This window comes from Nuphar pumila, chromosome 13, assembly GCF_984573655.1.
Source record: "Nuphar pumila chromosome 13, dmNupPumi1.hap1.1, whole genome shotgun sequence".
NCBI classification, from domain to species: domain Eukaryota; kingdom Viridiplantae; phylum Streptophyta; class Magnoliopsida; order Nymphaeales; family Nymphaeaceae; genus Nuphar; species Nuphar pumila.
The window spans coordinates 79654012-79669283 of NC_143261.1; the positions used below are offsets into that span (position 1 = coordinate 79654012).

Genomic DNA, 15272 nt, shown 5'->3' on the forward strand with positions numbered 1-15272 from the left:
TGAATATTTAGGACTTGTGATTGTAGTTAGCAAAATATAAAGTGTGTTTATTGCAAGTACACCTATCAGTGGGTTTGAATGCCCATGCACTTATGAATGTATAATATGTACGCAATGTGTGTTTGTATGAATTTGATACATAGTGCACATATAACTACTATGAATATGTGTAAGTCGTGTTTGATGCATACTGTGAATATTATATATATTGTATGGAAGAATGCATGTGAATATTATAAATTGTTTTAAACTTATATGTCTTGTTTACTTGAGAAACATGTGTGTATGATGTACGGTAGGATGGTCAATGACATTTTGACCTACCTTTCTTACGCAGTTATATCTAAGGTGATATATTAATTCATGTAGTGAAAAATGTATATATGACTTAAATCTTGTGTGCATAACTCGAACTAAGTAGGAGCTACGTATGTTGAGGTTTAGTTGCTTCGTATTATGAAATATGCATGTTCACGTAATGCATGAATAAAACTCATGTTTGTTTACGCATGCTTCGAGGTTCAATTTATGAAATACAATGTTCCGTGTGGCGATGATATGATGCATGAGATAATATTCTTCTGTAAGATATGATTTAAATGCCACATGATGTAAAATTATGAATGCATGCGATAAATGTTTAAGTTCTGTAGAAGAGGATGCGATGCACAGCCACCTGTGTGTAGAGAGAGAGAGAGAGACGGCTGGAGAATAGAAAACTTGTTAACCCTTTGATTAGGGCTTCTCTCTATATTAAATAGAGAGAGGCTAAAAGGAGAAATTACATCTAAGTCCTTATGAGAACAAAATTTCAAAAAACCTCTAATATGAAAGAACTTAAACTATAAACCACCTATTCTCAACACTCACCCTCAAGCTGGAGCATAGATATCAATCATGCTCAGCTTGTCACAACATTTTGAGAAATTTGGCTTAGCAAGAGGCTTTGTAAACATATCTGCAACTTGGTCTTCTGACTTTAGATATTTGGTAGTGATATGACCAGCTTGAATCATATCTCTTACATAGTGGCAATCAACCTCAATGTGCTTTGTTCTCTCATGAAAGACAGGATTGTTTGCTATATATGTTGCCGCTTTGTTATCGCACATCATGGTCATTGGAGAGGAAACCTTCACCTGGAGATCATGAAGAACAGTGCGAACCCACATCAATTCAGCAGTTGTTTGGGCCATAGCCCGATATTCTGATTCAGCACTCAACCTGGAAACCACATTTTGTTTCTTACTTCTCCATGAAATCAAGTTGTCTCCCAAAAACACAGAATCCTGTGGTAGATTTTCTATCTACTACAGATCCAACATAGTCAGCATCAGAATAGGCTACTATCTCCAGAGTTCCACCTTTCCTGAACAATAACCCTTTTCCAGGAGAGGATTTTAGATATCTGAGAATCATTATGGCTGCATTCCAGTGTACCTCAGTTGGTTTGTCCATAAACTGGCTAACTTTGCTTACTGCTAAAGCAATATCCGGCCTGGTCACAGTTACATATAATAACTTCCCTACTAAGGAGCGGTAGCTTTTGCTATCAACTGGTTTTGACCCTTCTTCTTCAAACAACTGAACTTTATGGTCCATGGAAATATTTGTTGGTTTAGCTCCCAACATGCATGTTTCCTTTAATAAGTCAAGAACATACTTTCGTTGAGACAAAACCATCCCTTCACGGCTCCTAGCAACTTCTATACCCAGAAAATACCTGAGTGAACCAAGGTCTTTTGTAACAAAGTGTTTTTGAAGATGAGCCTTTGTGGCTTCAACAGCTTTCACATCATCTCCAGTAAGAATGATGTCATCTACATATACCACCATAACAACTATGCCAGAGCTAGTTTTCTTTATAAAAAGTGTATGATCTGCTGCTGATCTATTAACGCCAAAGTTTGACATCATTTCAAACAACTTTTGAAACCATGCACGAGGACTTTGTTTCAAGCCATAAATCGCCTTTCTCAATCTACACACCTTCTGACACTCCCCCTCAACCTCGAATCCTGGAGGTTGTTGCATGTAAACGGTCTCAGATAGATCCCTATATAGAAATGCATTTTACACATCTAATTGGCACAAGCTCCAACCATGTTGAACAGCTACTGAGAGAACAAGACGGATGGTACCCATCCGTGCAACAGGAGAAAAAGTTTCAAAGAAGTCAATACCATATGTCTGAGTATACCCTTTCGCTAATAATTTGGCCTTGTACCTTTCAATAGAACCATCAGATTTGTACTTTATTGTATATACCCATTTACATCCAACAATGTCAGCATCTGCTAGGGAATCAACTATATCCCAGGTATGCTGAGATACTAAAGCATTCATTTCTTCTTGCATAGCCAGCTTCCAGCGATTATCAAGTTCTGCCTATTGATAGTTCACAAAAATAGTTTTAGCAGATAAGGCTGAAATAAAAGACTTCATTTGATGTCCAATTCTGGCATAGGAGACAAAATGAGATATGGGATATAAGGTACATTGTCGTGTCCCCTTTCGTAGAGCAATAGGCCTGTTATCATCATCCTGAAGATCACTATTGTCAGTAGAACTTACCTCAGGAGAAGAAGAAGATGAAGGCTCTTGCGGAAGTGGAGCTCTACACACATATAGCAATGGAGGATTATTAAATCTGGAAGAGGATGAAGTTTGGTTCGGTAATGAGGGCACAGATTCCAAAGGAAAATGAGGTATAGGTAATGGAAAAGACTCAGCTGGATCAACCTGCAGCGGGAAACCGGTACTAGAGTAATATGGAGTGGATTCCAAAAAAGATACATCCGCACTGACATACTCTCGGCGAGAAATAGGATCATAACATCGATATCCCTTTTGATTTTTGGGATAACCTATAAACATGCATTTTGTAGCTTGAGCAACTAATTTATCACGATCATGGCCAACTTTGTGTACAAAACAAACACATCCAAATATTTTTGGTGAGAAAGAAAAGAGTGGGGCATTAGGTTTTAGGATATGTAATGGAATTAGATCACCCACAGAAGAAGAAGGCATGCGGTTGATCAGATAGCAAGCAGTAGTAATCGCATCACCCCAATATAACACAAGAACATTGGATTGAATCATAATGGTCCGGGCAACATCAAGCAAGTGCCGATGTTTTCGCTAAGTCACCCCATTTTGTTGAGATGAATAGGCACAGGAAGTTTGGGGTTGGATGTCATGATCTTGGTAAAATTATAACAGAACTTTTGATTTAAACTCAAGAGCATTATCAGTGCGAACAATCTTGACAATAGATTCAAACTGAGTTTTTATTTCAAGAATTAAGGATTTGATAATACTTGGAACTTCAGATCGTTCTTTTATTAAAAACACCCATGACAACTTACAGAAATCATCATCAATAACAAGATAATATCGACACTGAGCCCTAGTAGGAATCTTACTAGGACCCCATACATCTGCATGAAGAAGTTCAAAAACTTTATTACTAGACTGACTCTGACTCGAAGGAAACGAACTTCGATGATGTTTGCCCAGCTGACATGTTTCACACTGAAAGAATGTAGTGGAAGGAATTTGAGGAAAGACAGACCGAAGCTTTGACAATGAAGGATGACCAAGACGACGATGCCACTGAACAAGACTGAATGAGTGTTCCACTGCATGAACATTACCCACTGGATGATGTAGGTAGTAGACTCAATTTTCTTCATAGCCTCCACCAATCTTCTTCCCCGTCAGCAAATCCTGAAAATGACAACTCATTGGATCAAATATTACTCTATAGTTTTGTTCTTTTATAAGGCAACTAACAGAGAGTAAACTTTGAGGAAAGTTTGGAGCATGAAGAGCATTTTTCAATTGTAATAAGGAGGATATAGAAATATTTCCCTGACCAACAACCGGGGAGGAGCTCTCATCGGCTAATGAGACTCCCAGCTGAGCCTTAATATCCTTTAGATCTGAAAAAACACGTGAATTTCCACACAAATGTCTGGATGCACCAGAGTCAATAACCCACTTACTATCAGTCGGATGAAGATGATTTCCGGTTGAATAGGCAACACCAGCTACAGGAGGGGTGAAACTCAAAGGTCGAAGAGCTATCAGCTCATCATATTCCGCACGACTAAGGGTGATACTACTTTCATTTGCAGAGATATTCTCTTGTACATTTGTTGCCTCGATAGTAGTAACATTTGCTTTATGAGTATATGACTTTGATGAAGAAGAGGTTGGCCGACCATGCTTATCCCAGCAACGATCTTCTAAATGTCCAGATTTTCCACATAATGTACATTGAAGCTTTCCTCTGCCTCCCATACCACATCCACGTCCACGTCCACGTCCTCGTCTTCTGATATTCTGAATATTTCCACGCCCATAACCAGATGAGACTACAAGAGCAGATGACTGAGTCACAGGCTGAGATTGTGGCAGAGAGATCGCAAGTCTACTCAGACGATTGTAAGCATCAGCAAGAGTGGGAACATCTGATCCAGTCAACATTTGAACTTTTGTAACAGAAAAATCTGAAGACCTGTAAGAAAACGAGCAACCATGGTTTGTTCTTGATGATCCTTTTGCTTCGAGCAACAAAGAGGCCTGTGAGCATTAAGTCTTTGAAACGCAGCTTTGACAGAGGCATAGTATTGGGCCAAGGTCTGATCTCCCTGTTGCAAATTATATATTTCATGTTCGACTTGCAGGATACGACTCACATTCGTTTCTTGTGAGTATGTATCACGAAGATTGTCCCACATCAGTTTGGCTGTATTATAGTAGATCAATCCATCTGCAATATGGGGTTCGACACTATTCATGATCCATGACATAACTATGTCATTATCTTCATCCCAAGTAACATATTTTCCCAATTTCTCAGTGGGTTCGCCTTCCAACAAAATATGTTTTCGACGATGTCCAGATACCGACATCATAAAAGTTCTGGACCACCTGGCATAGTTGGTTTCATTCAACCTTACGGAAGAGTCATACGAGAAGGGGTTGGCAAAAGCCTTATACTCCCCAATATGTTCCATTTTGGAATCACATTTCGAAGTTTCAGCCATACTGAAGATGTGATTCAAATAAAAATCAGATTACCTCACTTGAACAGCAAGTGTTCAAGAGGAATTTTCAACTCAGCAGGAAATCACACCTGCTGTTTCCACAAAAACAGCAGCCCACAAATTAAAAAAATTCAACACAGCAGGAAATCACACCTGCTGTTTTTCACGACAGAAGGATAACTTAAACTACCATGCTTCTTTCCAAAAAAAACTCGACACAGCAGGGAGTCACGACTGTTGAAATCCACATTCTGAAATAAACCAACCAACTAAAAACCAACTAAAGTTCAGGAATCACGAACATTGCTGAGCCCAAACACATCACGACCAATGATAGTATGCAGTCGCAAAACAAATATTCACTACACCTGCTGTTCTCCAAGCATATAAGGCACGACATCTCCAATAAGTCTTCAGGGCACAGTTAGACAGATCAATTATATTTCAATCACAAGCAATCAGCACAGAAAAGAAATCTGTAATCACGGCAGAATTCTGATCACACGTAATCAGCACAAGAAAGAACTCAGCAAAATTCTGATCACACGCAATCAACACAGGAAAGAACTCAGCAATCACGGCAACACAGGAAATGAAGATTTCTGCTGCTCCCAAACAGCAGGAACACAACTCGACAACACACAAACACAGGAAAGATCTCACGTCATGGCAGGAACAGGACTCGGCAACAACAGGTCACGGCTGGAGATCCAGATGAGGAGCTCAAGGGTTACGACTCCACATCTTCTCCTTAGATCTGACGACAGATCTGGGTAACATCCCAAATCTGTTATCAGATCTTCCACAATCAAACAAGACCAAACCTGATTTTAAGAAGTCGTATTCATTGATGAAGATAAGTCCCTGTTGATCACGCTCCCGAGATCGAGGGCTTTGATACTATGTAGAAGAGGATGCGATGCACAGCCACCTGTGTGTGTGTAGAGAGAGAGAGAGAGAGAGAGAGAGACGGCTGGAGAATAGAAAACTCGTTAACCCTTTGATTAGGGCTTCTCTCTATATTAAATAGAGAGAGGCTAAAAGGAGAAATTACATCTAAGTCCTTATGAGAACAAAATTTCAAAAAACGTCTAATATGAAAGGACTTAAACTAGAAACCACCTATTCTCAACAAGTTCAATAGTGAACTATTGTTCATGAAACCTTATTGATTAAATGTGTGATTTTATAATTTAGATGTCATATGAAGTGACCTACCATGTGATGCATTTTTATTGTATACATGTTTATGCCCGTGTTGGTGGCTATAGACACTGAGAGTGATTAATTGTATTGATGCATATATGACAATAGTTTTCACTGGATATGGTACCCATTGAGGAATTGTTCCCAAAGGATTCTCTGTGAGGGTGTACATGACCAGATCAGGTAATTCGGCTAGAGCGGTAAGTCTCTGTGAGGAAGTACATTATCCAAGAGCAGGTAGCCCGCGAAGACGGTATATTCCTGTGAGGAAGTGCATTGTCCAAGACCAGGCAGACCATCCGTCTAGGGCAGTAACTCCTTGTGAAGTTGTACATTTCTCAGACCAGGCGATCCAGCGTAAATCTTGTGAATATTTATATGATTAAATGAAATATTATGATGAATTGTGATGATCTTCTGAGTTGATTGAGATAGCCAGTTATGAATTTATAGATTTGGCTTTTCTGTTATAGCATGATTATATACTGAACTCAGATATGAGAATCAGATCCTTATCTATGTCACATGGGTGCGGCACTTTCAAAAACCTTGGGTAGGGGGGTTTGAAAATATATATATATATATATATATATATATATATATATATATATATATTAAGTTTTATCAGTTATCAGTTAAAAAAATATGTTTTAAGGAGCCATTCGCAGTTTCACAGTTTGAATTAGTTCATACTTATACATGCATGGCTTAATCTTTGAGACAAGCATATGACTACTAGCAGGATTCCGTCAGTGCAGGAAGGAGAGTTGTTTCGACTCCCCACCTGAGCCAACACATACCGAACATCCGAAAGCCCACAAAGCGGCAAGGGAACCAGCAACGACAGAACGTTGTAGTGTGGCCTGCCAAACCGCATGTCCAAGCCCTCTGGTAAGATGCACAAGAAACCTTGCAGTTGAGCTGTTAGCACCGAGTAGGGACACGATTCCGTTGTGGCAAAGGAAAAGCAAACACAGAGGCGCAAAAAAGCACAAGTTGTGCGCATGGAGACCCCGATGTTCTAAGAGGGAGAGAGGGAAGACGGAGAGGAGAGGAGGAGAGCAAAGGGAGTCGGAGAGGAGAGGAGGAGAGCAAAGGGAGTCGGAGAGGAGAGGAAGAGAGTAGAGGGAGTCGGGGGCATACCTGAAGCAGTCGGCGCCAACGTCAACAGCGGCGTCGGGGTCGGTGGAGAGCAGAGGGAGTCAGAGAGGAGACGAAGGGAGGATTAGGGCAAAAATTGCCCTAAGCAGCCCATTTTATTGGGCAGAAAAAAAATTATTTCAAAAACTGAACCAAAATGACCTTGGGTGCATTGACCGCACCCAAGGTCGGGTTGACCCAGAGTTACCAGTCGAGGAAGAGGGAGCGAGAAGCGATATGGGAGGCAGAAGCGGGAAGCGAGGTGCTTTCAAAAATTTAAGAAGCGGGGAAGCGTGGGACTACTTAGAAAAAAATTCTGAACCGTCTCGAAAGCGACCTAGGAAGCGAACCGGAAGCGAGGGGGAAGCGAAAAAAATGAAAAAAATGGGGAAGCGTGGGGGAAGCGCATTTCCCATAAAAAGGAAATATGCTTCCCATAAAAGGGGGACGCTTCCCCTCACGCTTCGAAAGTGCGACGTTTCGCACTTCCAAAACGCATTTTCCCTTTTACCTAGGCGCTTTCAGTAACTCTGGGTTGACTGCACCGGGTGCCGCACCCGCACGCACACCCGCATCACATCGACACGGGTGCGGCACCTGGTTAGCCGAATCCCTGTGACATAGATCCTTATTGATTTTAGATCTTGATATGAGGTTATGATTGTGACGCTTATTTTAGAGTATAGGTTAATAACACATCACGCCTACAAATGACTAGTTTTGACTTATTAAGTGAATGATACACCATGCCTACGTAGTTTCATTGCAAATGATTGCATTATGATTGTCTGAGTGAATATATCACACCTATGTATCATAATTGATGTGTATCATGAATATCTAACTAAAATACTTAGAAGGTATGTGTGTGTGTTTCACGTTAGAATGGTCAAATGTGATTTGACTTATTATTTATAAGAATTATGAATGCATATGAAAATGAGGCAATGATCTGAATGTCTTAAATGCATATATATATTTATGCGATGACTTGTATGACTTGAATGCATATAGATTATCCTTTATTATGTGAGTTAAGGTTGAATAGAATATTAAGTGATGAAATATTTTTAAATGCTTTATGTTTGAATGCTTGAAATGAATTATTCATTATGACGTTGTTCTCTTGTCTATCACTTGACGATTGATGAATAATATATCATGTTTTTATCTTTAAATGCTTGATATGTTTTCTTTAAGTTTGAGTTTGGGTTGCTTTACCGGACTTTAGCGAGTCTAACCCCATTTTATGAGGGACAAGTAATGCAGGTAAAGTATGATGAGTAGTTGGAGCGAAGGACTAGTCGAGCTGCATACTCGAGGGTCCACTCTTACCTTGCGATCTTGGTAGATATGATCTTTTCGTTTTAAGTACTTGATCACATAAAGACTGAACCATTGTTTTTATACTCTGGTTTAAAATGAAATTAAAACTCTTTATATTTCAGTCTTATATTGTACGTGGTTTGAAATGTGTATATCCCGTACATTTTGATTCGATTGTTATATTTAGTGTAACCCCGCTCAAAGTCTTAACCATTTTTTAAAATCATTTCTGCATTATAAGATCTGATTTACTTATACTTATCAAAAAAATTGGTCTTGAAATTTCAATATTTGAACAATAATTAAGGTTAAAATTTTGGGGGTGTTACAATTTCAATCACAAATCTAATGATGTGATGTTATATCTGGCCTTCTGGTTATTCCTAGAATACAGCTTTCTTATAGTTACATTTCTCATACTAATAGTATTAAATAATGAAATCAGATCTAGCTTCCTCTTTGTTCCTACCAACTCACAAACCAAAAGCTGCATTCTCAAATCATTCAACTTAAATCCAACCAGGTATACTTCATAAATGCTAAAATGAAAGGCCAAAAAAAAACAATCGTTATCCTTTCTTTATGCTTCTTACACATCAAAGGAGATATTTTATTCTCACTAGAGATAGACATAAACAACAACAAAAAGTGATCCAGTTGGATGTGAACTTCAAGGAGTTAAAGCTTGAGTTGCCGCAGAACAAACTCAAAGGCCATAACATAAGAATTTCAAGCATAAAAGACATAATTGTTAAGCATTGTCTCTTTGTGTGTGCATGTATTAGATTACGGGACTCACATATGTGGAAAAATTTGGCTACATTACGAAACTCATGCATTAGATTAAGCGATTTTGATGTGTAGACAGGTCTTTAAAGGAGTCTAATAATCAACAGACACAATGCACCAAACTTCCCAAAAGCAAAGAAAAATTTACTATGGTTTCTTACTATGCATCAGAAAAATTAAATTTAAACATGTTTCTTACTAAAAGAAACCATGACAAACACATTAACTATGGTTTCTTATTATGCATCAGAACAATTAAATCTAAACATGTTTCTTACTAAAAGAAACCATGACAAACACATTACCTATGGTTTGATTGACTAAACAGCAACAGCAACCATTACTTCTGCTACATCTGAGAAAGCACACATAAAACAAACACACGCACACAGAAACCAATTTGGTTTACCAATGTATACACATGATAAAGATTTTTCAGGGAGAGACAGCCTTCGGGTAGTATTAATGAGTTCCAGTTCATAACAAGCGGAAGTTGCATAAAGGCATGAAGAACCAATTAACTACAAAACTAACTGAAATATTTGCAAGCATTGGCAGTCATACCTTGTGAGCGTGAATCCTTTTCAGCATTCCTAGTACTTGAAACATTCTGTTTTCCAGGGAGAACCTTCTGTCTCTGATGCTTTTCTTTTCTTTGCAAGTCTTTTGATCCTGCAGCTGGAAGAGGTGGAATTCCAGTTAAGGTACAACCATTGTCCAGCAAGTCAAATCCATTCCCAGAATGAGTTCCACATGCATCACTTTGAAGACCAAGCTCCTGGCCTTCATTGTTTGTTATACTAATAACTCGATTTCCATTGGTTACAACAAATGGTCGCAATGCTCGTGTTGATGGTGATCGAGGTGAGCTGAAAACATATTCTTCCATTTCAATGGGTTCCCTGTACAATTGAGCAACCAGACAGCTCTCAAGAGATGTCATTGGCTTCATAGGATATCCACGGCACCATCTCTTATTGTATAAGCTTTTACTTCTACCAAATCTATAATGTCCATCAGTATTCCTAGGAGAAGCCTCCTGTGGCAGCATATTTTCTGTCCCATTCAAATCAGGACTTGCATCACCAAATTCATTATTGCCATCATTTTCCGCACATCTATCTCCATCTTTTTGCTGTGAGCCAGAAAAGTTAGACCAACCATGTTCTTTATGCCTCACCAATCTTATAAATGATTCACTATTCACGCCGCTTGTCGATGGCAGTTCTTGTGATATATCATCCCTAACATCTCCAATACCATCAGTATTCCTATAATCACTCGGTTTCTCTAGATGAGAATGTAAACTCAGTGTTCCTACTTGTCGATAAACATCTAGACTGGTCAATGCTTCTGGTTCTCCACAGTCAACACCAAACTGCCTCTGACTCTGCCTACTTAATTGGAAGCTCTGATCACTATCAACCACCCTTTTCTGACTATACCGTTCATCAAACGATGATAAGAACCCCGAAATCTCGATGTCTGAGTTCCCCGATTGAGCAATGGCATCGCCAGGAGCTCTGGATTTCATTCTCTTCTCTCCAAACACGTTCTGCCAATACTTGGCCAAGCATCCAGCCCCAGCTGCTGCTGCAACTGCTAACATATCCATTTCTCACTCCCTTCAACAAATCCAAGAATTGGTTCATCCCTAAATCCTCATTCCCACCAAAACCAGAATACCCAAAAGGACTAAATACGTAGAAGGGGTAGAAAATCCACAGAACCCCAAAAAGCACAAATCGCATAACCAAAATCCCACAAAAACTCTCTTTTGCTAACGTTAAATAGAAAAGCCAAGAAATCCAGCTACCAAATACATCAAACCCGTGAAAAAATAAATAATTTCAATCACCAACCACCAAAAAATCCCACAAAGAGAATCAGAGAATTCTGTTGGACCCGGTAGTCGACACCCATTAAAAATCCACCCAAAATGAGACACGACCAACTTCACCAAATCATCCAACACGAACATCCATGAATCAATATTCGACAGAAATGCAAGCAATGTGGAGGCATTGCGTTTACTTATCTCAGGAAGGAGAAAGTGCGCCTTTTTGTTGGGAAGAAGGAACCCGGCTTTGTTGGAACACGAGGATGAACAATGCCCGTTCCTATATTATCTGCAGCTTATACGAAGGGAAAATAGGGGAGAAGGGGCAATAGCCAATAGATTAGACGTGGATGGAAATGCAGAGAGAAAAGGACAGAAACAGAGAGCCGGGCAATTTGATTTTTCTTGCCCCTCTTTTCTCGTGTAAGAAAATTCAAAGTAGCATTTTTACGGCGTTTAAAGAGAGTGAGTGAGAGAGAGATTCGGTTTTTTAAGAAAATCTATGAAAATTTTATGACCTTTACTTGTAGATGTCATAAGAGAGAGAGAGAGATTCTTAAATAACAAGTTTTATTGCATCAACTTGTTTTACTTTATCACATCACTTTTAGTTGTAAAAAGTTGGTCAGATATGATCCAGGAAAGATTGTATTGGGATGGCTCCGGGTCGGATCTGGGTTGGATATCCAACAAAGTGGCTGTAGGTCGCTAAGATCAGGAGAGCCGGTTTGGTATGTTATATGTTTGGGTCTAATTCCGGGCTTCTGCACCCAATTAGTCCTTGAAAATATGCAGTCCAACATGTAATATTGGAATATGCCAGAAAACTAGTTGGATTTGGATCTGGAAAGGGACCTCTCTGTTTGAATCTGAATTTGATTCCAGATTCAAATTATGTTGTATATCGTAAGAGGCATGTCCAATCAGAAACCAAACTATTTGCAGAAAGAGAGAGATTACAGTGTACCAGTTTCAACTAACTTTAGTTGGGCAAGGAATAAGGCTAGATAATTGAAGAGAGAGATTACGGTCTACCAGTTTCAACTAAGTTTAGTTGGGTAAGGACAGAGAAAAAGAGAATGCAAAAGATTTGACTTGGGAACCGGGTCCGGGCTCTTGTGGGGCTTGGCTGGTTGGTGGGTCCATCAGACCTCATCCAACTTAGACTGGAGGGTTCAATATCTCTCGAGTCATCTAAATTATATGGCCATCCTGATCTTCCCTAATTAACTTGTACAACTGTGCAACTTGTGAAGTGCTAAGCAGTTAGGTTCCAGATTCTACTTTTAGGCAGTAGATCCAAATTTGGATCCAAATCTGATCTAAAATTAGAAGAAGTGAGTTGAATATGGATTCAACTTTTTTTTTTTTAAGGCAAGTTGGGGTTAGGCAGACCCCTACCAGTTATACAACTACACCATTGGGTTTTGATCCTGCAACGTCCCAACACAAGGTGACATGCACTAGCTGCTCCCACCAGACAAGAGGAGCCCCAGTTGGTAATATGGATTCAACCTTTACGTGGCATTAAATACCAAATCTGATAAAAACAAGGGTTTTTCTTGTGATGTAAAGAACAAAAGCATACCACCGGGGTGGTATCCCATGTGTTAAGTGGGGTACTGTGCTAAGCTGACAGGTTCGAATCCCTCTGCCACATGGGGCTTAAGAGATATCTGGTAGGGGTCTGCCAGCCTAACCCCAGCTTGCCTATAAAAAAAACATACTTGATCAGATGTGATCTGATTTCAAATGCAGAACCAACAAAAAAAATTATATATCCAAAGATGAACGTGAATCCAAGCAAGGCTTAAGTAAACATATGGAATGGTTTTCAAAAACATTTGCAGTTTCTTTTTTTCCTTAAATTCACATGAATAGCAAAGAAATGTTATTGTTCAAAGCATACATTATTTGATCTTCCCTAATCAAAATGGCATATCCACCATGACCTTGTCAAATATGATTTTAATCATAGCCTCTAGTCCTTTAGATTTGCTCAGTTTCCTTGAAGTTGTGATTTTTTGTAATCATTGAATTTCTATATTTGTATGCATCTATGTGAACCAGCCTCCCCGGCCTAACATTTATATTCCACCAAAGGGTGAGGATTTGTTGTGCCCAACGAAAAAATGTTTCTTCAATCTCAAAGGACCCCTCTTTTGAATTATTTTATGTAATAATATATTATGTTCTGTTTTATATCTTACTTAATTTATTTTTCTTATTTAATTGTTTTAACTGTTACATAACATATGCTGTTTAACCTAAGAGAGTCACAACTGTCGGAGTGGTTCTTCCAATGGTTGTTTATGGTCACATCATCCTACATCTCTCACTTGGCCATAAGACAACAACGTTTCAAGCTTGTTCACTTTTAAAGACTTAGTATTGAAGCAAATTCTTAATCTCCTGTGGACTTATATACTAATCAATTAGACACGCCTCAGTCTCCTCTGACTCTCATGTCCAGTAAAAATTTTCTCAGTGGCATCTTTTGGTTAAAAGATCAGCTACCATGTCATTTGTAGAAATATAATTCACTATTATTTTATTCTTTATAAGTGTATCATGAACACATTGATATTTTACTTTAATGTGCTTACTCTTATTGATATCTCCTCATGTATGAATCAAACATATAGCAACCTTATTATCACAATAAATTTGAACTTGAATCTTTTAGAATGTTCACTTTCAAGTAATTTATGAAATGATTTATCCATATGCCAAAAGTGGTTGCCATATTACAAGCAATATGAGCATACTGAGCAACGCACCCTTGTTCCTTGCATGACCATACAATTGTCCCACCTCCTAACATAAAAGTATAACATGATCAGCAAATCTATATCTAAATAATCCATAAGCATTAGCTTATCTGCTCAATAGTATAACTTGAATTCCTTAATTTCATTTAGATATCGAAATATTCTTTTCACTATCTCTCAATAAGAGATCTCAAGATTGCTTTGGTATCTACTTACTAGACTAAAAGCAAAACTTAGGTCAGGTCTAACGCAAAGCATATCATACATCAGGTTGCCAATTGCCTGAACATAGAGAATATCCAACTTTTCTTGTCCGCCTTTGAGATAATCATTTTTAATTAGTTTTAGGCTTTTAACTACAAAAGTATATTTTGCCTTGATATTTTTTATTCTAAATCTTTTTATAATGTGATCAAGATACTTTTCTTGATTTAGACATAATAATTTTGTTTTTCTATCTCTATGGATTTTAATTTCAATGATATATGAGGCTTCACTCATAACCTTCATCTCAAATTGAGAAGTTACCCATGGCTTAGTCTCATTTATTATTTCGAAGTCTTTTCTGAGCATCGTTTGGTTTATTTTTTTGTCCAAATTAGAATGCCATCAATATAAAGGGAAAAAATAGTAAACTTACTCTCATTTTTCTTGGCTCTCATTTTTCTTAGCATATCTACAACGATCTAAACTATTTGTCTCATAACCTAACTTATTTATGACTTTATGAAAAGTTAAATACCATTGTTTAGGGAATGTTTAAGCTCGTACAAGGATTTATTCAACTTGTGCACTTTATTCTTTTGACCTTCAATTTCAAAGTCTTATAGTTGCATAAATATGTTTCATTTTAATTCACCATTCAAGAAACTTGTTTTCATATCCATTTGATACATGTCAAAATCAAAATAAACCACCACTACGAATATAAGTCAACTTTGCCACAAGAGAATAAGTTTCTTAATAGCCTATGCCCTTTCATTGAGAATAACATTTTTTAATTAGTCTTGCCTTGAATGTATCAATTTTTTCATCAGCCTTGAGTTTCTTTTTTAGAACCCACTTACTAACAATTACCTTGCATTCTTCAGGCAAAATAGTTAGTTCTCAAACTGTATTTCTTTTAATGGAAACCTTCTCATA

The 15272-nt window shown here is 38.2% G+C and overlaps 1 protein-coding gene across 1 annotated transcript in view; it reads right to left on the reverse strand.

Moving 5' to 3' along the window:
- Nucleotides 1-11779, reverse strand: part of LOC149818835 (uncharacterized) — a 71410-nt gene extending 59631 nt beyond the window's left edge. The window contains exon 1 of the mRNA XM_089985601.1: nucleotides 10083-11779. Coding sequence (XP_089841727.1) covers nucleotides 10083-11133 — 1051 coding nt within the window. The 5' untranslated portion in view covers nucleotides 11134-11779. The remainder of the gene's footprint in view (nucleotides 1-10082) is intronic.
- Between the last annotated feature and the right edge of the window lie 3493 nt (nucleotides 11780-15272).